The 23,916-nt window shown below is 38.5% G+C and overlaps 1 protein-coding gene and 2 long non-coding RNA genes across 10 annotated transcripts in view; 1 reads left to right on the top strand and 2 right to left on the bottom strand.

The window, feature by feature from the left end:
- Positions 1-8,388: 8,388 nt before the first annotated feature.
- The window catches only part of LOC111931003 (uncharacterized), a 39,298-nt gene continuing 23,770 nt past the window's right edge, over positions 8,389-23,916 (top strand). Inside the window, exons 1-5 of one of the 7 annotated variants that reach the window (XR_015289821.1) lie at positions 8,389-8,656; positions 9,452-9,559; positions 10,294-10,426; positions 13,816-13,977; positions 14,189-18,668. This is a non-coding gene — a long non-coding RNA (uncharacterized LOC111931003). Of the gene's footprint in view, positions 8,657-8,816; positions 9,360-9,451; positions 9,560-10,293; positions 10,427-13,815; positions 13,978-14,188; positions 22,897-23,916 lie in introns of those variants that run through there. The other 6 variants (XR_015289819.1, XR_002865392.2, XR_015289817.1 and 3 more) reach the window with 6 other exon arrangements.
- On the bottom strand, positions 11,662-14,700 carry LOC147651935 (uncharacterized). The gene is made up of 2 exons (XR_015289822.1): positions 14,411-14,700; positions 11,662-14,323 (listed from the first exon to the last, which is right to left on the bottom strand). It is a non-coding gene; the product is annotated as an uncharacterized LOC147651935 (long non-coding RNA).
- The window catches only part of SH2D4B (SH2 domain containing 4B), a 46,124-nt gene continuing 39,488 nt past the window's right edge, over positions 17,281-23,916 (bottom strand). For both annotated transcript variants that reach the window (XM_023929301.2, XM_086899835.1), the window contains exons 7-8: positions 20,671-20,891; positions 17,281-17,457 (exon numbers count right to left, since the gene is read on the bottom strand). In XM_023929301.2, coding sequence (XP_023785069.2) covers positions 17,365-17,457; positions 20,671-20,891 — 314 coding nt within the window. In that variant the 3' untranslated portion in view covers positions 17,281-17,364. The remainder of the gene's footprint in view (positions 17,458-20,670; positions 20,892-23,916) is intronic.

The raw sequence follows: 23,916 nt of genomic DNA, 5'->3' as shown, positions 1-23,916 counted from the left end.
AAAAATAAATGTCTCATTCACAGTGTTTCTGTGTCTCTCATTAGTGTCCAAGGAAGTTGTGTCACTGCTTAGACAATAAAGGACAAAACAACTGTCATTAACGCTCTCACTGAAAGAAGACAAGCTGGATAAAAAGGTCCCTTTCTAGTGCTACACTTCTAAGATTTGTAAGCATTCTTTTGCTAGAAGACACTAAACAAAATACTGCAAAATATTGTACAGCGCTGGTATTTGCAGTTTCACAGTAAACATGTCAAGCTGGTTTTTCTCCATCTTAAAATAACTGAAAGCCCAGATGGTCCCTGAAGTGCTTAAATTGCACTGATCATCACCTGTTCTGCATAGTACATTCTTTTGTACATTCAAGCTGTGAGCACTGTACACATTCATGCAGTTTACAGCAAGAATGATAGGTAATAGTAACTTTTCCCAAGCTTATGTGTATGCCACCCCTGAATAGAACATTTTACCATTGTTCATTTTTTAAGCTTATTTTTAAGTCATTGAAAGAGTTTGAGTAACAGCTAAGTTATTTTCTGCTATTCAAAACAAGTATTTTAAATCTGCCTAGTGTTTTGTAGAAATTGTGTAAAAGCAACATGAAGTAATCACAGTAGACACATTCTTTTTTAAATCCCAGTTCACAATGTCCATTGCTATCATGTCTGAAGCCCATGGAATATGTGCTGGTGCTGTTACTTCCCTTAATTAAACTCACATTATGAGGAAAGCAACACTGGTTTTAATGCTGATTTCTCAAGAAAAATTCAATAATTTAAATTTCTCTCTAATGATATTTGGGGGGGGAAAGGAGCAGCATTTTGTGTTTTGGCAACACATCCCCATATCTTCTCAAAAAGATGGTGTGGAACAGATAGGACCCAAACACTCTCTTAATTAGGCTGGGTTACAGCATTGCATCTGTGTACTATATTTAACACATGTAAAAAGTATTCAGCAATTGAGCATTCTTGTTGATAACCATATTCCAGACCCTTAATTTTCTTAGAAGTTCTAATCACTAACTGTTGAGAAGGATTTTTATCAAATAACATTGAAAGAAAGATTGTTCAAAAATGATTGATTTTGGATGCGTCAATTTTTTGCCCATTTGGAAAGAATTGTTTTGCAGAGCACTAGCAAATACGGAACCTTATAAAATGTCTCTAACAGAACATGACAATGCAAAATTATTCATCATGCTTGAAAAGTTGGGCTGTAGTATGTTCCCAATCAAGATTATGCTTGAAACTGAGATATAAATATATGAACTGCAGAGTTCAAAGTGCTGCCAAAATGACCAGCCCTGTCTGCTATATTTCTTGGAAGAGCATACAATCATCCTGGTCCATAAACAGCTACTGTTTCTAAAAACAAGTCAATTTTTGTCTTGCTCTCTGGCTTTCATTTTAAAAGCATAACTCCACATGCAAGCCAAAGAACCAAATACTATTAAAATATTTATTTTTATAGAAGGTGCTGTCTGCTTGTCTCCTAACCAGAAGTGTGATGAGACAGTGAATTCACTGACATTTCAGAAATCAGGCCTTTTGCAGTAACAGGGACACACCAGTTAAGGAGGATTTTATGCCTGTTCCAATTTTATTGTGATCTGAAATGTTCTAAATTGGCTGTGTCTGCCAAACCCTAAGAAAAGTTTAATTGTGAATGTCCAGACAAGAACAAGAATACAACCTACTTGAGTCCATGCCTGTCAGAACTACCCTTATTATACATATATGATGAGTTATGAACCCTTGTAAAATCCTGCAGAATACTGCAGCAGGAGGTTCTCTATCTTACAGGAAGAAAGGTTCTCTTCCAGTATAAATAAATATATAACATATTTTTTTAAAGCCAACTACAAGGAGATGTTACCAGATAGTCAAACATCTATTATACCTAGAGGAAATGGGAAAGAAATTGATTTGGCTTTCCTCCTTCAGCTTTGGCCCATCAGAAGTTTCCTGACTGCAACACTATGAGTTATAGATGATCATCCAGTGGAGCCCCCAAACTCATGAGCTGGGTTGAACAGAGCTTGTCAGAGCTGAGTTAATATACACTCCCTTGCTTCAGGGTTTGCAGCTTGCCTCAACACTGCGCTCACTGACTTCAGATCTCCGAGCACAAGTGGAACACTTCCATGTCTGCTTGCAGCAGGAATATGCAAAGCATAAGATTTCATTCACATCTGTGTGAATAACAGTATTTAGACTATATTCTCATTCTCAGATTCTGTACTCTAGGTTCAAAAGGAAAGAAATTAGTTATTCTGAACCTCTTAGACAGTCAGTTTTTCAAAGCACTTCCCTTTAGAACAGTTTTAATGAGGTTTTAATTGCACTTTTCTTCCTTAGGCAGCACATACCTTTTCACAAACTGTTTGTGTAGCATTAAATATACCCTCCCAGCAAGCAAACATTTGGTACCTAACATTTTGCATTAAAGTATTTAGTGTTTGACTTGAAGTTCTTCCATCATTACCTTATTGCTATGGTAGTCCTTCACTGGAATTCAGCCCACCATGTAGCAAAAAATCTTTCCAATTATGTCTCCACCCCACATCCAACTGCCTTGTTCTACAGGTTGTGGAAACAGTGTTCATGGCAAGGCATTACAGTTTTCCCAGGATACAAAGTCACCCTACACAGCTGACTGGAAGCTCCAAAACAGTACTAAGATGTGCATTGGCTGTGTGCCGGTGTTTTAAAAGGATTTTTCTCTGGTAGGACAAGAGGATTAGGCAATGTGAAGGGGAGAAAATCAGCTAAAATCCCATGTGGGGAGTGAATTGAAGCTGAAGATTATATTCTCTAGAATCAAAACACCAAAGGTATAAACCAGACCACGGAAAAGGCTTGCACTTACTTGTTTTTACCTCGGAAAACCTGTTGCGATGATCACCAAACCTTAGAGCCCCATTTTTACATCTAAAAGCTCTACTTTCTACATCTTGAAGCGTGTCTAGATTATCCTCTGGAGCTTGCATATTCCATCCTTTACAATGTTGATAATCAAGTAAATTCAGGCCTAGTTGTTTCCAGCTCAAGTGTTAGATGAGGGATAATCTATACAACAATCTAATAATCTTATCTGGAGCCCTGGCAGAAAGCATTTTGAGATTCAGGTACCCAATCCATTGTCAGCATTGCTGACTGCTCAATTACAAACCATCACTGAGAGATCAGAAGGAAGAAGAAGCTGGAGAAAGAATCATACATGACTTTCAGGAACCACAAGAAAAGCTGTGTGGACAGCTCAGGCTTTAGCAAAGTCAACCAGAGGTCTACAAACTTTTCTAATGAGCATTTGAATAACATGTTTTAAAAAGAAATATATGTATTTGAAACTCAGCTACCATTCACGAATTTGATTCAAAATTTGTTTTGAGAAAAACTTTTTCTCACACACATTTGTGGCACCATTTTACTCAGACTGGATTATTTCTGGAAGTCAAATCTAGCTAGTTTTTATTCAAACACTTGATAATTTTTTCCTTTCAAAAACATCTATATTTGGAGACCTTGTACTGCATGTCACTGAAAGCATGTTTGCTGGTAAGCAACCGCATGTAACATTTTACATATGCATTTTACAAGATTATTTTCCTAGTTATTCTATTAGCAAATATTTTAGAGATCCATTTATCTCGTGGAAAACGTTTTTTTTTTCCTTAATGAGTTACATTTTACAAGCTTCCTAATACTTCACACGTGTTTGACTGGCCAGCAGATTGCAATAAGATACCTAGACTTGCCCTTGGGAGTCATTTATTCAAGGACAACTCAGTTCAGGCTGCTCACTTACAGATGTTAATGTAAGATGAGCTGTGTTACATTAATGGGTAAACAGCTACCTAATTAGCAGTCAGAAAACCTCAGTAGGTAAGTCAAAAGTACAGAATAAAATTCCAGCCATAAAATCTAGAGGAACAAGATGAATTTGCAGGAACATGGTGCTGAATGCCCAGCACTATGGTTAAACAAGCTTGCACTCTACAATCCAACACCAATGCATATCACTGTGCCCACACTTTTTGCCTTCAGCATCTCCACATTCTCTCTGACAGTATAAAATTTTCATACTATTTTTCCACCGACTTGTTTCATTTTTTCTCTGCTTCTTATACAGGTCTAACTCTTCTGCCAATTAAGGCAATGAGATTTTTACAGTTGACCTACATCGAAGAAATACTGGCTTTCGACCTATTGAGTTACAATTTCCACACAAGTAACACTAGAGAGGTGTTTTTTTCACTTTACACATGATAAAGAGCTTTTAAGGAATATGAGTGAATGGATAAAGTAACTAAACATAAGGCAGAGATCAAAAACCTCAAAAAGATTAATTAACATTTAATTAACAATTAAAGCTTCTGTTGTGAGCAATGTAGTTTCATAAACAATAATGACTCTTATCCAGAAAATGAATGGTGTCTGAACACATACTAAAAGGATTTTATGTATGTTACACTGATGAAAGATGATGACTTAAAAACAACTTTAAGTGGTTTCATTTAAAACACTATTAAAATCAAAGTCCTTTGTCCAGCAGGATTTTCTAAAACCTTTACTCCAGTTCATTAGACAAGCAAAAACCCCAAAGACCCCTCTTGCATTAAACTGTATTTTGCTTGGTGCTGGTGAGTCTGCTACAAGATAAAAGGCTTGTGAGGATATGGATTTGAAGTATTACAAATTACTTTTTAACTTCATATCAGTGCCATTTTATTGATAATGAGGGATTTGCTGACTATTTACTACTGACATTTTGAGAAGTTGTTCTGTAATCCAAAATGATCTCCTATTTTACAGCATTCATTTTTAAGCTAGGATCCAGAGGGAAAAAAGTAGGCATTTGGCACAATATGACATTTTGATGTATTCTGAAGAGTTTTTAAAGGACTTACCATCCAAAATATCAGGAAAGATTAAAAAATACATAAGGACATTTTCATTAGAGATTAGCTCTTCTCAAAAAGTTCAGATGCTTTTATATGAAGCACAGGAGTTCAAAGCCTCATCTGAAAGTGTTTCATGGAATTGAGGTCTTTGGGATGCATCAAGGTGGTCTTTTGAGACTTCCCATTCTTCATATAGCTTCTTGTAACAGACATTTAACGAGTTGTAAAAGGAAGATAAAGGCAAACTTGCATGGAGTTTCAGGACTTTTCGATCAAGGAGGCACTCACAGAGCATCCTTTTAGCACTCAGATCAAAACTAGTAAGAACCAGGAACTTTATGAGGCCCTAAAGGGAGACTGGAAGTGGAGACACTGAACTATTCTTAATCTTCAAGAGAGTTCTGTTACGGTTACCTATAAAACTGGAATGAATTCGGCTTGCCTGAAATTGTTTTGTTTTTTCTTTAACTAAATTGTTTATCCAAGATTTTCTTCTATTTCTACAGTAACTTTTCTACAAAGGTCTGGCACCTTTGCCAAAGGAATGCGTTAAGCACAGTTTAATGATGCACAACAAAAAGTGAAAACTTACTGGCAAGCACTAAATTGCAACAAACAAAAAAAATAGGAGAAAAGAGAAAGGCAGGAGGTGGAAATCAAGAAGGGGAAGATGTCTGTGTTTGAAAGAATCAAAGTCGCAGAAGATCCTGGACCTGTAAAACTGAGCAACAAGAAAAATGAAGTAAATGAAGTAAAAATCATACTCAGCACTGGTGAGGCCGCACCTCGAGTGCTGTGTCCAGTTCTGGCCCCTCAGTTTAGGATGGATGTTGAGATGCTTGAGCACATCCAGAGGAGGCAACAAGGCTGGTGAGGGGCTGGGAACACAAGGGAAACATGGGTTGGATATTAGGAAAAAGTTTTTACAGAGAGGGTGATAAAGTACTGGAATGGTCTGTCCAGGGAAGTGGTGGTGTCACCATCCCTGGGTGTCTTTAAAAAAACACTGGATGTGGCATTTGGTGCCATGGTCTAGTTTTTGGTGTTAGGGCAGAGGTTGGATTCAGTGATCTTGGAGGTCTCTTCCAACCTAGTGATTCTGTTGAATTCAGTTGAAATGTAATAAAGAAATAGTGAGACAGTTCACAAGCTAAGTTGTGCTACAATTATTAGCTGTTTACTGTCCTAGAAAACATGATCCATTCCTCTTATAGCCTTATGATTAATATTGACAAGAACTCATAATCTGTCTAAATACATTGACAGGAGCTGCCAGAATTTTCTATGCCTCAACATGGACTCAAAATTTATTTTCACATCTATATTGAATCACAGTTTTTCCAATATGTGAAACATATATTGTACATATAAAGACTCATAGAATAACTGAGACTTCTCAGTTTGTCCATTTCTATTGTAGTGCCAAAATGTGAATTTTGGAGCCTAGCTCTGGACAGGCAAGTAAGCCCTTTGGTTTTGAGTTGTATTTTCTTTAACATAGTATTGTGTAGTAATGTGCCACTTTATAAAGACAAAGAATACAGGAAAACAAATAACCAAGTTGTTGATTCCCACCACAGATTCCCTGCCTGAAAGGAAAGCTCTCCATAAAGGAAGTTAATAACCCTGGTCTGCCTGCCTTCCTGAGACAGGACATCACTCAGATGCTGGTACAAATTCATTGGCTATACATATATCTCTTGCAATATTTATTCATTTTCCTGCTGTCAGTAGTGACAAATTGTTTCCTTGCATTCTTGGGTTAGAAATGGGCTGCTTTATTTTTTTTTTCTTATGTACCTCCCAACACCTTAGTCACTTCCATAGCAGTTACAGAACTCAGAGCAACAGCATTTTATTAAACATGTAGCAACAAAAATCACTGTAAAATATCAAGGCTAAAGAAGAATCTTCATGAAGCCTTTAACAAATCCGCTCATATCCCATCACATAGGTTTTTTTTAAAATAAAACAAAATCAAAACCAATGATAACAAGCTCAACAAAACAACAAAACCAACAACTCCCCCATTGTTCTATGACTATACATAAAGAATTTTAATAGTGCAAAAATAAAACATGGGCAAGAATAGTTTTCAGCCTTTTCAATAGAACTTTTTCTGATATTCACACATAACAAAGTCCAGCATCAAAATTGTAGTTTAAAACTAAAAGTTAAAGAACAAAACAAAGAAAGTGTACAGCAAAAGCTCTACTGAACAATGAGCTCCAGAAATGACAGCCTGAAAGACATTCATAAAAATAAAAGGGCAGATCCGTTAGTTGGACCAATAAATTAGTCAGCTATGGTCCTCCAGAGCATTCAGTGACAAGGAAAAAGCGAAATTCTGGATGCTGAAAGATCAAAGAAAATTAAGTAAATTCCACACAAATCCAGGAGACTATCTTAAAATTTTAGTACAAACATGACTCCCAAGGGCCCATTAAAGCCCCAAATTATTCTAAGATTCTACAATTCCACCATGCTGAGTCAAAAGCATCTTCCTTTCATATCATAAAGCAGTTCTTTGCCTGAGTTTTGTGCACTGTAGAATGAGGGCAGGTGAGTCTTCACCTTTTATTTGCTGCATGTCATCAACTACAACTACAGTGCTGTAAATCCACATTTTATTTTCTCTGTTGGACTCATTGGTTTTTTAAAAACTAAACTACCATGAAAAATACTCACAAAATATTAAATAAGCATGAACATTTCAACTGAACTACTTGAGAAAGTATTAACTTTTAGATGTTCTCTAGCTTGTTCTGTAGGAAAAGGATCCATAGAGATTACTTAAGACAAAGAAATCAAAACAGAATAATTTCATTGTGAAAACCAGGAAACATTGCATTCTTGATAGCCACTCTCCTTTTTATGCAAAAGCTTTATTGCATTACATTTCTGAGCATTATTTCAGTATGTTTTAAATAGTTTTTCAGAGTTTATAGACTGTATCAAAGCATATCAAATCAACCAGAACATAGATGTTTGCCATTCTACTCTCTAGCACAATCCTATTTTGAACATTTCATATTTTGCCATTTCTAAGTCTTCAGACAGTTTTCCCTCTCCTGTATCTGAAATTGTGTTTAGTGCTGTCTGGAGCAAGGTGGTAGTGATAATATTAAATTTTACAGTTTCACAGACTGATACACTTTACTTCACCAAATAGAAACAGTTCCATTAAGGGAAACACAAACCGCACTAATAATGTGTGCCCCAGCTGTGACTGTGAAGGTGAGAAGGCAGATTTATTTTCTTTTGCATTCAAGGCTTGACGCAAGTCCCATTTGAAAAATTCGAAAATATTCAAACTTTTGTGAACATCCTTGATACTTAACTAATATGTGATTTGTGTTCAGCGGTTCATGGAGATACAAACATGTTGGAATTTTTTTCCTTTAGATTTGTTCTACATCACTCAAACTTTGGGCTTGGTTAACAAACTGGGGCAGCGAATGCTGACCTCCTTAGCAATCACTGTGGGTGATTTTCCCATTTCATCGATCAGCTGGTACCTTTCCTGTATTCCATCACTGTAACACCTGCAGCTTCCTTCCTTGGAGACTTCCCATCTCTGCTGTCCAGCCGCAAGGAGCACTAAGTTCTCTTCAGGAGGTGAAGAGTCCTTAAACCAGGACAAAAACCAGGACAGTTTGGCACCTCCTGCCAGTTTCATCTTGTCGATCTGTAAATTATCTGTTCCGTACAGCCTGAGAGGAATCAACCCATGGGGCCCGACTTTATCAGGCCTGTATTTCGGGAGCTGGTTTGGGCAGGGCTGGGGAAACAGGAGGCTTTAGGTAGAGGAAAATCACTGCAGCAAAGCTGCGAGATTGGGCCCTCAGTCCCCGAGCCCTCCCCGCCCCCGGCACCGCGGCAGAGCCACAGCATGAGACCCGGGCCCTCACAGGCCACGGCACGGGCCGGCCTGGCAGAAGGTTCCAGGAGCTCCCAGAGGCTGAGGGAGGCTCCGCAGCCCTCACGGCGCCAGGGCGGGCCCTGCTCCTCCCTCCATGTGCCCACAGCGCCCGGGAAGCGGCCGGAGCGGGGGGGAGGGGAGCCCACCCGAACCGGAGACATTAAGCAAAGCCGCACAGCGAATCCTGATCGGTTCACGTTGGGTTCAAATCAATGAAGTTTACCCCAGGAAAAGCGAGGTGTGCTGTCTGGCCGATACTTGTCTCGAATATTCTCTGAGGGGGGCCACGGGCGGCCTCAGCGCTGCCCGTCCCTGCTCGCAGACCCGGCGGCTTTGCCCTCAGAGTGATGAGTAGGACTATTCTGACAACAGTGCATCGAGAGGGGAGCTCAATTCGTGACCTTGTACTTCCCTGTGCCTGGTTAATTACTGCATTACCCTGGAGATTTTTAAACCATTTCAGATTCTCCCTGAATCACCAGATCCAGGAGTTAATGCATTCCCTACTACACCGCTGCAGCATTTGTAAGGGTCTGGCTATCAGCTTCAAACCCCACGTTTTCCCATTGTCTCTAACAGCACAGTAAAACCAAGTTCATTAATGCCTTCAATCTTTATTACAGCTGATTGCATAGATTCCACCATTCTGCAGAAACAAAGTTATCATAGAAAAAAATCTGAAAAACTATTATCTGTTGAGCCTTTGAGAACTTCACTTGATATTGAAACAGGTAAAGTAACGTAATTCAGTCTCAAGTAGGCTTTCTATTCCATTAAAATTTCATTGATTTGCTGCTGATAGAAAATGAACCACAAGAGACATTGATGAAAAAGCTTTATAAAGGGATATGGCAAGTGATCATCAATTACTGAAGTGTAACTTGAATTGAACTTTAGCACTGTGGGCAGGTGCAGACCCAGGATTACACAGTATTAGCCAGCAGGCAGTTTTCTCCTTTGTTGTTTTGAATTTGCTTCATTATTAATAGGTCTGGGGTATGAAGAGAGATTAAAAAAAAGATCCCCGATGCCTGTTAATTTATCACCTTTATCTGTGGCCCAAAGTAAAAGCATCCGAGACTTTTCAAAGTACCTGGACTCTCTCCTTGACAGACTAAGTATTTTTAGCCCACTGGATGTGAGCTGTTCTGAGAACAGATGGGTTAGCACTCCAAGCACTTCATGACTGTATGTGCACTGCTGTAGAACAGAATGAATAAAAAATGACCCGGCTGTGAAATCCTTATTCCCCACTTCGGTCTCATTGACTTCAACAAATTGTGTACATGTCTCCTCCTCAACCGGAAAACAACGTCTGCCAGTTTCACAATGCCTCCTTGTTTCCCCATTACAAACAGATTCTTATCTAGGGTGGGGAAGGGGAAGTGGGTGTTTTTTTTCTTTTCATAGTAATATTTCAAGGTTTCACAGGTTTTCTCACTCTCTCCCAATCCTGCCTCCTCAGATAAACACTGACCTGGAACTCTGAGGTGCCTGTTTCTAGTCCAGCCTGAGGAGAACAACTGGAATCCAAGCTACTCGTTTTCGCTACAGCGCAACAGCTGTTCTGTGGGATGTTTCACCTTTGCAAGGAGCTGGTACATTGCAAAAGTTTCATTTCGTATTTGAATGTGTAGTCTGAATGTTGTATTTCTTAATCACATCCAGGAGATTTCTATTGTGATTGATCACAATGTCAACTTGGAAAATTAGATCCCTTTTTTCTACCAAAGTCCATGAATAGGCTTGGTCTTTTACATAACCATTGAAAGAATTAGCCTTTTTCAGAGAAGCTGGAACAGTAGGTCTAATTTCCTTTATGTTATTTATTATTCCATTTAAATTAATTACTTTTTGATCTTTAGACTTTTTAGTAGTGTATAAATGTAGATCATACTCTGAGTATCCAAGCATGTAACACAATATATTCAAAATTGTGGACAAGATGCATCCATTCTTTTTTTTCTGAACTCACTTTCCTAGCTTGATTTTTTTTTTTTCTGGAGAAAATTATCTGGGGTCTTATTTAAGCCTTCACAAATGTATTTCAGTCATCAAATCAGATATTTAATGGGCTTGACATTTTGAGTAACTGCTCCCTGGGTATTTTCATTCTCCCTTAAAAGGAAGCTAGCATTAAGAGAGAGAATGGATACCTAATGAAATGTCAAAAACATTGAATATCTGCATTGAATTTGGAGCATAATGTAGCACATTTTCTTGTAGAGATTAATAAAAATATATATTTTTTCTGTGTTGAGTACATCTTTCATATTTTCTGCAATTAAAAATACCTTTAAATAATTTTTTTCTTTTTTTTTATTTTTTACTCCAAGGAATTGAAACAATTTTGTGAAGCTTGGCATTTTGAAAACAGAACATTTCCCCATTAAATAGTGTCAATGGAAGATTTTAGAGTAGCTCTGGGGAAAGTGAAAAGTGATTTTAACAGTCAGCCCTAATAAAAGATTTTCATATTTATCAACTAAGGATTGCTACATGAACTCCAGCAAATGTTGTGGGAGCTCGGCATTGGAATTCAGTGAGCATTTTTTGTCCCACAGAACAGTTTGCTTGCATACACCTGTCTCTGCTGTTTTCTGGTTTAAAAAATCAGACAGATTCCCATATAGCAGATAGACCACTGAAATTCAAAATAAATTAAGTAGCATGATGTGAGTACAGCACATTATAGGTAACAAAATATTGTCTAGAAGGCAAACCAGAACTTTTGCATTGCTGTTAGAATATTTTTATTTTTTTTTTCCTGGGATTCCTTGAGAGAAAATGTCTACAGTAAAAATGATAATGCCCTTCTCCACACTTCATTACATTGGGTTTGAATGACTTCCTAAAAGCATATTTCACTTTAGCATCAGGCTATCACAAGCAAAAAGACTTTGAGAATCAAGAACAGGTTGGCTGTCTTACTAATTGCAGTGCAGAGTTCACTGTACAGCTCTCAGAAATGACTTGCTGTAGTCCATTATTAGATTAAATTCCTGGATGGGAAGATATTTTCTTGTTTACAATGCTGACATTTCCTACAGGAGAGCAGAATAACCAGGGGTACCTTTATTCTGCACTGGGTTTTAAGGTGCTGTAAAAATTTCACTGACAAACTCATCGTACTTTATGTGGTAAGCAGTGCGTAGTTTCTACATTTGTAAATCAGGATATGCATTCTACATTTTACAGTTTTCTGCCCCAAATAACTTACAAGAATACTTAGTAACTTTTGTCTAAGACAACTATGTCTGATTTTCCTTTCAGGCAATCCATGCTCTACCAATTTGTGGAATAGAAGGTGCATTACAGTTGGCCACATCTTCACATGCATTGACCATTAATGACAAAATCAAGCAATTAAAAGAATTAACTCCTACCAAGCAAGAATTTGCAATCGCTCCCAGTCTACACAAAACCCATACACAAAATATGTCTTTACTGTGTTCTTGATCCACACTCCTTCTGTATCATTCCTGGGGCACAGTAATGTTACTTACTCAACAACTTTTGGGCTATTTCCTCACCCACTAGGAATTTCTTCCTATTGCTGTTGTGTGAGGGAAAAGTAGTGACCACACTACATTGAATGCTAAGCAGGAAAACCAGTGCATCACAGGAAGTACTTGATCCAAGCTTTGCTTGCTGTTACATGGAAATTTATATGGAATAAACCAGTGCTGCCTCCTTTCTTTTCTCTCCATGGCTTTTGGACCTTATGACTTTCTCCCACCCACAGTTCTCATTAAAACTGAGAATGGGGAAAAATGTCAGCTAAACTTTAAAGGAGTCATTAACATGCCAAGTGTTTTCTTTGTAGATACTTTGTGAGGACACATATAGGACCAAACTAAATGTCCAGCCTCTTTTGAAGTTATTTCTCTTCCACAAGAAAAGTCAGTTATTGATGTATAATAAAGATACCATAAAATGTTAACTTCATTTAAAACTACTGGAAGAAATTCCAAGAGAGAAGAAACCAAACCCATTGAAGGCTCCAGCCTAGTAGAAAATTTGCATTAGCTACGGGCCATCGTGTAAATATACAAGCTACAGGATTAATCACTAGCAGTAAACAAATATTTGAAGAGAAGCTTTCACACAGCACTTGCATGGCAAGAAATTAGCTATAAAAATCAATTATGCATCATTATCATCTGACAGTATGTATCCAGGAGATTCATCTCAGGCAACACAAAGCAAAGCATCTGGTCAAGTACAAACACCTCTTTCTGCAATTGATAGCCTGACCAGGGACACACTTCACAGAAGTCACTTACCCCAACCTCTTGGGAAGGGAAAAAAGAATCTTAAAACAAAGCCACAGTAAGACAGAAGAGAAAGCCATCCCTTGAAAATCATTAAAAAATAAGTTCTGTAAATTATGAAAACAAATTTATTCATAGAGAAAAGCTTCTCTCCCTGTAAACTGCCACGGTCTACCTGAGACCAGGTTTGTGTTGTGGTAAATGGTAAATTGTGGTTTAATTCCATTAATGCTCAATATTCAGGTTTCTGGTGTTTCAAGGGAAGACTGAGCAGAAGTGGATTCCTAGTTCATACAAAACTAAAGTATTTTACTGTAGTCAGTGTATTAATACTACCTCACCTCAGGCAAGAAATAGGTTTGTTTAATTTGAATCAAGGTAACTGAAATCTAGTGGAAATTCTCACTGTGAATCTGGTTTATGGAAAGAGTTTCTGCTCAGCCTGAAAATAAATCTCTGTTATAAAAACAATTTTTAGGTATCTCATTCTTGAGAGAGGTGGTATTTTACTTAGCTTACCATTTGTTCAGCACAATAGGGATTTCTTAAAAGAATAATCCAGGACATCTATTATAAAACCGATATGCAAAAACTCATGCTACATCATTATTCCATTAATTACAAGAGTTAATAGACTGGCATCTATGTTTTCTGAGTAGCCTTGGAAATCTCATCCATTACTGCTGTCAATTTCCTTGCTTGTTCTTTTTTAGAGAGGAGGGCAGTATAAAATTGGAGATGTCTGTGTACAAGAACAGATGGATCCATAGGTCTAGGAAGAAGAGCAAGAATAAATCCTCAAGAGATGCTTCTTTCAAAGATACCTGCAAACAAGCTTGGGACCTTGTGTGCCATATTTTATTGGTGTGAAACAGGTATGAGAAAAGTTCCATTTATTTTAAAGTTTAGAAGTTTACCTTACTGCTGTGGCATTTTTCTTTATGAAAATTACCTTTATTTCATCTTTATGACAATTACCATAGCAGGCCTCTCAGTGAATTCCTGGTAGTCTCATCAGCAAGAAATATTGACAGGGAGTTTTATAAGGAAATTCCATAACATGACCCTCTTACAACTCACCAACAGTTACCACTAGAAAAACAGGTCAGGAAGCAAGACTGGAAGGTCCCAGGGGGATGAGCTGAAGTTAGGCCTGACATCCAAGGAGATGGCAGCACCATGACGATTTTTTCACCCAGTGATGAGCAGCTGCAGCCAGCACTACATGGAGAGGCAGACAGAGGGAAGCATTCAAGGCTGAAGTGATGACCAGCCCAGCTCTTACAGATTCAAGAGTGTCAAATCTACCTCCAAAGTAGATTAAGCTCAAAGCTGAAATCTTCCAGACTTGCAGAGAGAAAAAGAGGTAGCAGTGCCTGGTCTTCCTCCCAGAGCAGCAAAAATCTGAAATGCTTTCCAAATAACAGGCTAAGCACATTCTGCCCATTCTTATTTTCTTAATTTTCCATATTTACTCGTTCACTGCTCTTCTATTCTTCCTACTAACTGGGCTACCTTTTCATGGTCCCATTATTGTCTTGTTGCCCCCTTACGCAACAAGAAGCACCTGTTAACTTAGACCTAACATCTCCAAGCTTGTATTTCACTCAAGTATATTGGCAACAGCTGCACATCTCTACCAAGGAAAGTTTCTGTTCTTCTTAGTTTCTGCTAGCTATGTTCTCCTTTTCTTTCCTTCAAAATTTATCTTCAGCCGAGTACACCATATTTCAATGCTGCTGCTTCTGGTTATATATTGTTTAGATTTCTTTCTTGGTAACTCTGTGAACTGGCTGGCTTTTTTCATTATTTCTGTGGGGCTATGGGGAGAAAAACCAAGCAATTCCTTTACTTGAGAATTTTGCCATTTATTAAGATAGTAAAACTCTCAGCAGAAATTGCAATTTTCCAAGTAATATCATTTGCAGGGGAACTTACAAGAGCTTTATTTTAAAGCTAGATAAAACTTAGAGTGAGAAATGGGTGGAATTCAGACAAAAAATTAGAAAATTAGAATTAGGAAATGTGCTCTGAAGTGAAAATTATGTTAATTACATTGCAAAAGGCCACATAAACTAAAGAACTATTATTTCCAGGCCTTCTTAATGGCTAAACAAAACAGAAGCAGTTGCTGGGAACTGTGTCACTAAAAACAAATAGCTGTATTGCTATCAGCATCTGAATGTGAATTGCATGTGGAACAAGTTCTTCAATATTCTGTCTATAACCATTCACAGTATCGTGTTGAGTAATCTTCTAAAAACTTTGGAATTTGTATGTCTTCTAGCATGCCTGGCACCTTTTCCAGAGAAAAGGTAGCATTTCATGGTTTTGTTTTGGTGAGTTTTTGGGGTTTTTATTTCTGTTTTGGTTTTTGTTGGTTTGGTTTTGGGGTTCTTTTTTGTTAATTTTGGGTTTTTTGTGTTTTCTATTGTTGTTGGTTTTGTTGTTGTTCTTGGTTTTTTGGTGGGATTTCTTCAGTGCATAAAGGCAAAAGACTGGTCTTATACAGTCACCTACCACTTTCTGACCTCAGAGATAAGTCTGTGGATACTTTCCTTTTTTCATAATTTCAGAGGTCCCCTTCCCTTCTCCTTTAAGTATAGGTCCAGTTGCTCCATGAAAGAATTGCAGCTGTGAATAACCTGAGGCTGAGGTGGTTCTTGAGATGCCTCTGAAGGAGGGAGAAAGTGCAAAGCTGGTTTCTCAGAGAAAGCAGATCTTTCTTGCTTTTTGCTTATTTGCTGTGTCCTGACTTGCTCTGTTCTGAGGTGCTAACAGTAACTATTTAAAACCTCCTGAGCCAGTGTGCCAAGTAGTACAGAAACTGCCTGGCTGTCTCTGTAGGAAGTTCAATAGAATTTTCTCCTCATGGGTCACAAACATTGATGGATTAAATCACACAAAACCCAGTGTTAACAGAAGAAAAAGTCCCTGACCAAGAATGAAGCTGCAAAAATCTGTACTTTAATATGAGCTAGCCATTAAGTTAAATATAAAAATATTGCTATTACTACCACAAGTATTTACTGTTGTAGCACCTTAAATGTTTAGTGTGCTTTATTGGCTTGGACATGACAAGTTTGTTTTCCTGGTTGATTTTACCATCTAGATCAGACAGAGTACAGAAGGTAACAGTGAGTCAAGGGTCAAATGACTGTTTGAGGAGAAAGGGATTTACAGGAGGTTCCCAGGAAGAGAACCCCACAGGACTGTCCAAAGCAGTAGCTTGCAGAAATATGCTCAGTGTACCTTTCCTGTGTGTACTATGATGAGATTTTATTATTTTTCTAGTCCAAGCACTAAGCAACTGCTCTACAGATCTAGGCTTCTGGTCTGTTTTCATGGGGTTAATATTTATAGCAAATGGATCAGGAACACGTTGTGTGCATCTTGTTTTTACCCATAAAATAGCATGATGATAATGTAATTAGATGTACCTTTTCTATGTATATATATATACTATCTCCACCCTCTCTTATAACTCAGATAAGGAAAATACCCAGTCCTATAGCAAAGTAAAGCTAGCAATAACCACTGTGTCTCTTGCACATCTAAAAGTGGAAAGCATGACACAGCCAATGAGAGAATTGTAGCAAATCAGTTTCCTTTAGAATAAACTGACCACTTACTGTACAGGAGTAAAGTTCCTTCCAAGGCTGTTAGGCTTCATGAAAATGTAAATAAAATGTGTATGACCTTATCCTGTGGAGAACTTTGTAGGCCTGAATTCAAAAGCATAATGGCAAGTTTCAAGCTACACCTAATTACATACACACAAACTTCATAGGGATGTTTGAAGGCTGCTTCTCCTGTTACCAAAGTGCACCACTGGGTAGTGAAATTACCAACAGAAACTGTCAAACCTTCCTTTGGAACACAGAATCTGTTCACCAACATTGATACTACATACAGTACTCTATGAATAGCTCCTGCCCATGCTTCTTGCAGTATAAAACATGAGAAAATTAAGACAGGAACTTAGTATTCAGTGCAATTGGCTACAACCCCTTGAAATTTTCTTGGAAGTAGTCCTCTTTTGCAATTTGCTGGTAATTTCTTACCTTTCAAGTGCTAGCAATATGAATAATGATGATGATAATTCAGATGCAAATCAGAATTATTTTAGGCCTCCTAATGAGGATATTTTTTGGCCACAAGACCAGTGGCTTTGAAAGTGGGTTAACTACTTCCATTGTTTATTTTTGTAACTATCTATTACTACAGCTATCCAGAATGCATTCCTGTTGGTCCTGGATCAGTTATTCAAATAAAGGACTGTAGTCTGGTGGATTCTTCTGCTGTCCACATGGCTCCAGGAGTAGCTCCCCACCTGAGGACGTGATGATTTCTTCCTGGAATGATAAAACCAATTAAAATATAAAATATCTAAGCTACATCTACATTCTGAGAATAGCAATGAAGGCCACCACTGTACTGTAACTGGCAAGCAACTATGAATAAGCACTTGATAAAATAATTACGGACCAGAAAAAGGTTTTTATCAATCATTTTCTTCATGCTTTATCTCTTATTTATGCTGGTAGCAACTTGTGCTACTATCAAAAAGTGAAATCAGTGCACATAGGAGACTCTGATTTGGACTACTTATAAGTTGCTGCACTACTTAGGGAGTCAGCTACAGAAACTTACACAGGCTGTTCTCCTGGGTTAATTGAACAGAGAGATGCCAGTCTTACCATGCTGCTACCCACAGGCACACTGAGCAAGAGCTCAGTTGAGTATTGAGTGCCCACACACATGAGTAACAGTTTTCTGACTGATGACAGCAAGGTGAAAGGCATTGCCCTTGCTAAGTAAAGGCAGTCTCTACTCACAGCACCTATTCTCATTAAATATTCACATGCCAAGAGTGTCATTCCAGTGACTGATTACCAAGACAACTACTGAAAAAGTGGAGAACTTGGTCTCTGAAGTTATTCCTACAATAATGATAGTTCATTTCTGTTTTTGTAGAAGTTTAAGACTGATAGATGCACCAAAATGAGCTGGAATCCAGAACTATGTTGACTAAAATAGCAATCCTTCATCTGAAAGTTTAGAGCCAAGATATGGATCTATATATGGACCTAATGTTTTCAAAACCTATCCAGTTTCTACTGAAATTCAATGCAAATTTGGTGTTTGATTTCCTCAGAACACATGCAGGCTCCCAGTTGTTGCCTCGCAATCACTACACCAGACTGAGAATCAGTTCAGGAAGTTCCTACCCAAATTAAATTATTTTCAGAATCAAAGAATCACAGAATCATTAAGGCTGAAATAGACCTCTAAGATCATTGAGTTCAAACTTTTGGCCAATCACCACCTTGTCTACTACACAAGAGGGTTATAAGGAAGTAAATACAAATATTTAACAATGATCTTAGATCTCTTGTTGCTGCTTTCCACACAGTGTTTAAATGCAAATAATGAAAAAGGAAGATGCACAGTCATATGAAATTCTGTAAGGTTTGTTCTTTCACCTAATGGTTACTACCACCTTGTGTCTGCCACCTGAGTTTCCTGAGTGACCTCTCAATTTTTTAATCAAAATAAAACAAAATTAAGTTAATAGGTATAAGCAAGCAAAAAATTTGTTATGCCAGCCCTCCAAAAAAGTCCATGCAACCTTTGGGATGGGGAAGTATACTCTTGCCAAAAATAGTCATGAGGAAAGCAGCACCTTCTCAAAAAAATATAGCTGCAAGGGAAAATGTGCCCATGGCACAGCCAGTCACATATGGATTGCTTGGGGTTACCAGGGGGCTATGGGACAATTGACAGTGTACTTCACCAGAGAGGGCAGGCAGAAAAGCCTTTAAGAAAACCACATGACAGGCAGGATAAAATGCCTCCTGAAGTGATTGCCAAAGGAATCAGTTTTAATGTAACAGGGAAAATAGAATTGTGTGCTGGCATTAAAGCTGAACCAGTTTCCCTCATAGGCTTCCTACAGGGTCAGCTATTAACTTTTACCATGGGACACCTAAGCAAGCTTTTTTCCTTTTTTTTAAGTGGCAGGAACTAAAAGCCATTCTGCTTCTGACAAGTTCTTTACTGCTGTCTGTGTTCCTAATACAGTGATTGCCTAACATGAGCTGTGATGAAAATATAGGAACATAGCTGGAGCAGAGATGGCTGGAATTGGTTGTCACCATCACCAGGAGCAGAGGGGAGCCCAGGGTTCTACATTCAACACCTGATAATCTGTATTTGAGGTGTTGCATGTCAGCTTTTCTTTCCCTGACAAGGCCCTGGTTAGACTCTTTCCAGGTGCACTGGGGCTGGCTTGGATGGAGCTTCACAACTGCCTGTGCTCCATTGTGACCTTGTGCTTTGAATTTGTGGCTAGAACACTGTTGATAACACACTACAGTTTTGGCTATTGTTGATCAGTGCTTGCACAGCACAAAGGCTTTCTCTTTTTCCCACTGCTGGCAGAGTAGGCTGGGAATAGGGAGAACTAGGAGGGGACATAGCCCAGTTGGTTAACCGAAACTGACCAACAGGACATTCTGTACAAGAAGGGTGTCAGAGATTTGAGCTTCCAAGGTGGCCATTGAGAAAGGATTTATTTAAATCAGGGGAGGATAAATATTTTAGTCAAATGTAACACCTACCATCTCCCCATGTAGAAATAAAATTTCTGGATATTTAATGTCATAGTGATCTCTGAGGGGTCACTAAGGCAACACTAAAGAGATGCTGCAAAACAAGTGAGATAAAAGCAAGATTTAAAAGATAGGGAGTTAAGAAGAAAAATTACCTGAGAGCGAATACTTAAAAAACTAAAAGCTGTGAAGAAAAGGAGAAGCAAAAAATTTGTAGAATTACTCTGAGACAAGAGTGAGAAAAGGATAAAATAGGAAGGGGAACTAGAAAAGAGGGGGTGAAGAGGAATTAAAAGGGTTGCTAAGAAAAAAGAATTAAAACTGATGAAGATAGGGAGTGATATGTAAGACAAAAACAATTTATGCTTTCAGAAACAGTGCTACTGTTTAGTTACAGTCTGGCAACAAGAAACAGAATCTAGAGGTAAAGTAATTCAAACCCATCTAAAGTCGAATAGTAAATTCCTCTTGCAAGATTGTTTTGGATAATAAGGAGTGACCCTTAATGCATCCCTAAAAGAGAACCCCTCCATGTTCCCTTCTTTAGTGCAGGGTCACACTCTCTTGCTTTTGTACATTACAGACCTCACTTCAAAGGTAGAAAAATGCTGAAATTTCATTGAAAAACCTTTCTATGGTATTTCCAATCCAATTTTCCACAGCAAAAAGGCTCAGAAAGTGTTACATCTGTCAGCCCTTATTAGGCCATTCGTAGCCAAGGAGAGTACACAGTGTATAAGGGGACACAAGTACTTACTGGAGCATTTGAAAGAAGAGGAAAAGCCTTCTGATTCACTGCAACAGAAGTATGAATGTTACAGCTGGGCTTAGTGTACAATATTCTTTCCCACTATGGTCATTCCTATTTTCCAGTGTGGTTTCAAACTACATGGCTCCTCATTAAATTATTAATCCATTCCACTCAGCTATTGATCTCCACCTAGCAAGTGTTACCTTGTGAAAATCAATCAGATCTGTGAGTGTTGGGTGTCGGTTTGGATCTACCCCCAGGAAGCTGTAGAAATCCCCCGAAGCATCAACCAGGAAGTGCTTGAAGCCGTTTTGCTGGCGATAGGACAATGCGTAGCCCCAGATTTTCTCACTGACTCGCACCAGGAATGCACCTTCAGATTTATTCATCAACAACTCCTCTGCCTCCTGACGGCTGATAATGCCTGGAAAGAAAAATACCCATGGTTGTGCAGGTAACAGCTCTGCCAGAGGCAATCGAATGCAGCAAATACTGAACAGAAGTGAAATCACAATGGTGTAACTTCTGAAGACTGTAATGCTTCTAGCTAGGAGGAGATGGGGACAATGTATATACTGTTTACCTCTGTAGGATAGCTTTAAGAGTTTTGATGGAGTCTGAGGGAATATGCTCTTTAATTTGATAAGACTTGCTTTTTTCCATCCTTACTGCTTTTTCAAAGGAGTGCATAAATGCAACTGGCCTATCAAACCAGCGAATTCTGGACAAGCCATGGTTTAAGCAGACTAGCACAGCTCGGCATTGCAGTTTGAATTTGCAATACATTGCTGATATTTGCAATTGGGCTGCAAGACTGTTGACTTACAACTGCTTTGTAGGTCCTACAGAAGAAACATAAATCAAGTCCCAGGAGAAAAAGCATTTCTCTGCTTTTGTACATCCACACACACACTCATCCATAGATGTATATAGGTAAATTGGAGAAAAATGTTTAATGGGAGTAGAGGTTCAAGAACTTTTCCATTTTATTCTTTCATCTTTCTTTTGACTTCCGATTCTAGGGCACAATCCTAGAGTTGCTGTACTTCTGCTTGCATAGAGGTTATAACAGATAAAACCAATTCTGATCCCAGCCTACAACAAAGGTGTGATCAGAATTGCACCTGGCACTGAACCAGGTCTTACCATCCACTCAGAGAGCCTGGTTCCAGTCTGTCTGGTCAGCCTAGAGGACAGTCTGCTCATGTCTCAGTTACCTGTGAAACACCAGATGCTCACTCTCATCAGGAGCAGATGTTGAATTAGGCCATTCTGAATGTGAACATGGCACATACGTCAGTAAATAATGTATGTACACGTTCCAAAGTTACTCTCTGTGGGGATAACTTTCTCCAAACAATACATGTAATGTTTAATGGAACTGCTTGTCATCATTGAATCCAACACATGTCCTAGTGAGAGTTCCATGGAGTCCAAGTACTGAAAAACCACATTGTTTTAGTAATAATAAACAGTTCAGGGATTATCAGTTTGCATTTGTGAATCTCATGGAGGAGGGCACAGCATCCAGAGCCCACAGAAGATGAAGATGCTCATGAGTAGCCAATACAAGCTAAGATGAAAACTGAAGCTGAGGAACTAAAATTTAGAATAGTTCTGACCTTTTTGAGATCCCATAATAAGGTGAGATAGTAAAGGCTTGAAACACTCAAATCTGTGACACTAGCAGCCATCTCTGGTCTGGGAGAAGATGAAAAAAACAGCTCTGTCAGCTATTCAGAAAGACCAAAAGCATAAAAGCAGGGAAGATGAAGTAATGGCTTCTGGCAGTAGAAGAGCTAGAGCAGCTATGGTTTATACTCTCAAAGAAAAGCATCACTCAAAGCAAGTTTCCTCAGGTCGACTCTTGCAATTCTCTCCCACAAGTGCAAGTCTCTACAGGGACTCTTAAACTGACTGAACATAGTTCTGGTTGTTCATTGGGAAGGACACAATTAATCTACAGCAGGGTGATGTCTAGACTGAATACGTCATCCTTGAGACTGCCAATGTCACACAGAATTTAAAGAACGCTGTTATCAATGTATGGACTATGCTGCAACTGAAATAGTCAAAAAATAACAAAGGGTCTAAAGTACCACATAATATTAATGTCTATATAAAAAGATGATTCAGCCTTTAATGATAAATATATATCAATAAAAGGCATACATTGTCATTTCTCTGGCATTTCCAGCAGGAGTAGCATGCGCAAGTAAAGACGTGCAAATATTTGCAGCAATAGGATCTTACAGTGTACAGCTGTTAAAGAGGTTTCACCCTCTCCTTCCTTTTAGTCACAATACTTTTTTGAATAACGCTACGAAACAAAGAAGAGATCAATAGTATTGTGTGAGAAAAGCTATAGCTGAGAGGTAACAATAGCTCTGCCTCTGCTATTTCAGAACAGGAGCAATAAAGACTAAAAAGCAAAGCAAGGGAGTAAATCAAAGACATCTGGTAATAGAAACAAAGCTGTTGAAGCTATTCACCATCTGCTGTTAAGGCAGAACAAACTCACATGGGACTAGATCTTCAAAAGAGTTCTGTTTCCATTTAGACATTGAAATAAATGGCCAGGCTTAGAGGAAAAAATAAAATAACAAAACAACAAAAATTCAATAAAAACCCAAACAAGAAACCAGCACAATGACTGGTAGCTTTTGGGTTTTGGGGGGGGAATTGTGTTTTTTTGTTGTTTTGTTTGTTTGTTTTCCAAACTGGCCAGAAGTGTCATGGCAAGATCCCAAGAGCCAAGGGGTGCTGAATTCCAATGTAATGCTTCTGCTATTTACAGCTTGTGAGAATGCAGATATTTCATGGTGTGCTGCAGGTTGATAATCTAGTCCTAGTAACTAGTAATATTTATGGATACTAATAATAAGAAAAATATATGCAATAGGTCACAAAAAGCAAAACCTAAAATATGTATAAATAAAACCTTCCTGTCTCTGCAGAACTGGAGAGACAAAGCTGAGTTGTATTTAGAAATCAACAGGTAAACACATTTGAAATATACTCACAGATGAGTTATGTCAGTACTCAGGGGCCAGTGTGGTACCAGCCTTCTCTGAGCTACACAGGCATAGCTTAGGGAGCCTCTGGACAATTCTGCACAATTTCAGGAGTCGAGCATGCAGTAGCATACCTCAGATGGAGATAAATCTGTGCTGGGGACAGGTGAGCAGGAGCCCATTAGCCATTCTTCACCTTTCCTCTCCTTCGTAACCATCCTGGCACATTTTAAGCATATGCAGAATTGGGAAACAACAGCTCAGTGAGACTCAGCCATCTCCCCAGTGTGCCTTGCTCAGTACAGGAACTATGCCCTGGGCTACACACAGACATGTATAGGATACCAAGGCCCAAAGGAATAATGTATTTCTGATGGCAGGAGATCCCTTTAGGCAAGGATGAGGCACACTGATAATCTATCACGTCCTAAATGA

Source organism: Cyanistes caeruleus, chromosome 8 (assembly GCF_971803275.1).
Source record: "Cyanistes caeruleus chromosome 8, bCyaCae1.hap1.1, whole genome shotgun sequence".
NCBI lineage: Eukaryota > Metazoa > Chordata > Aves > Passeriformes > Paridae > Cyanistes > Cyanistes caeruleus.
Note: the sequence above shows the minus strand (reverse complement) of the source record. Positions and strands in the feature narration are given on the sequence as shown.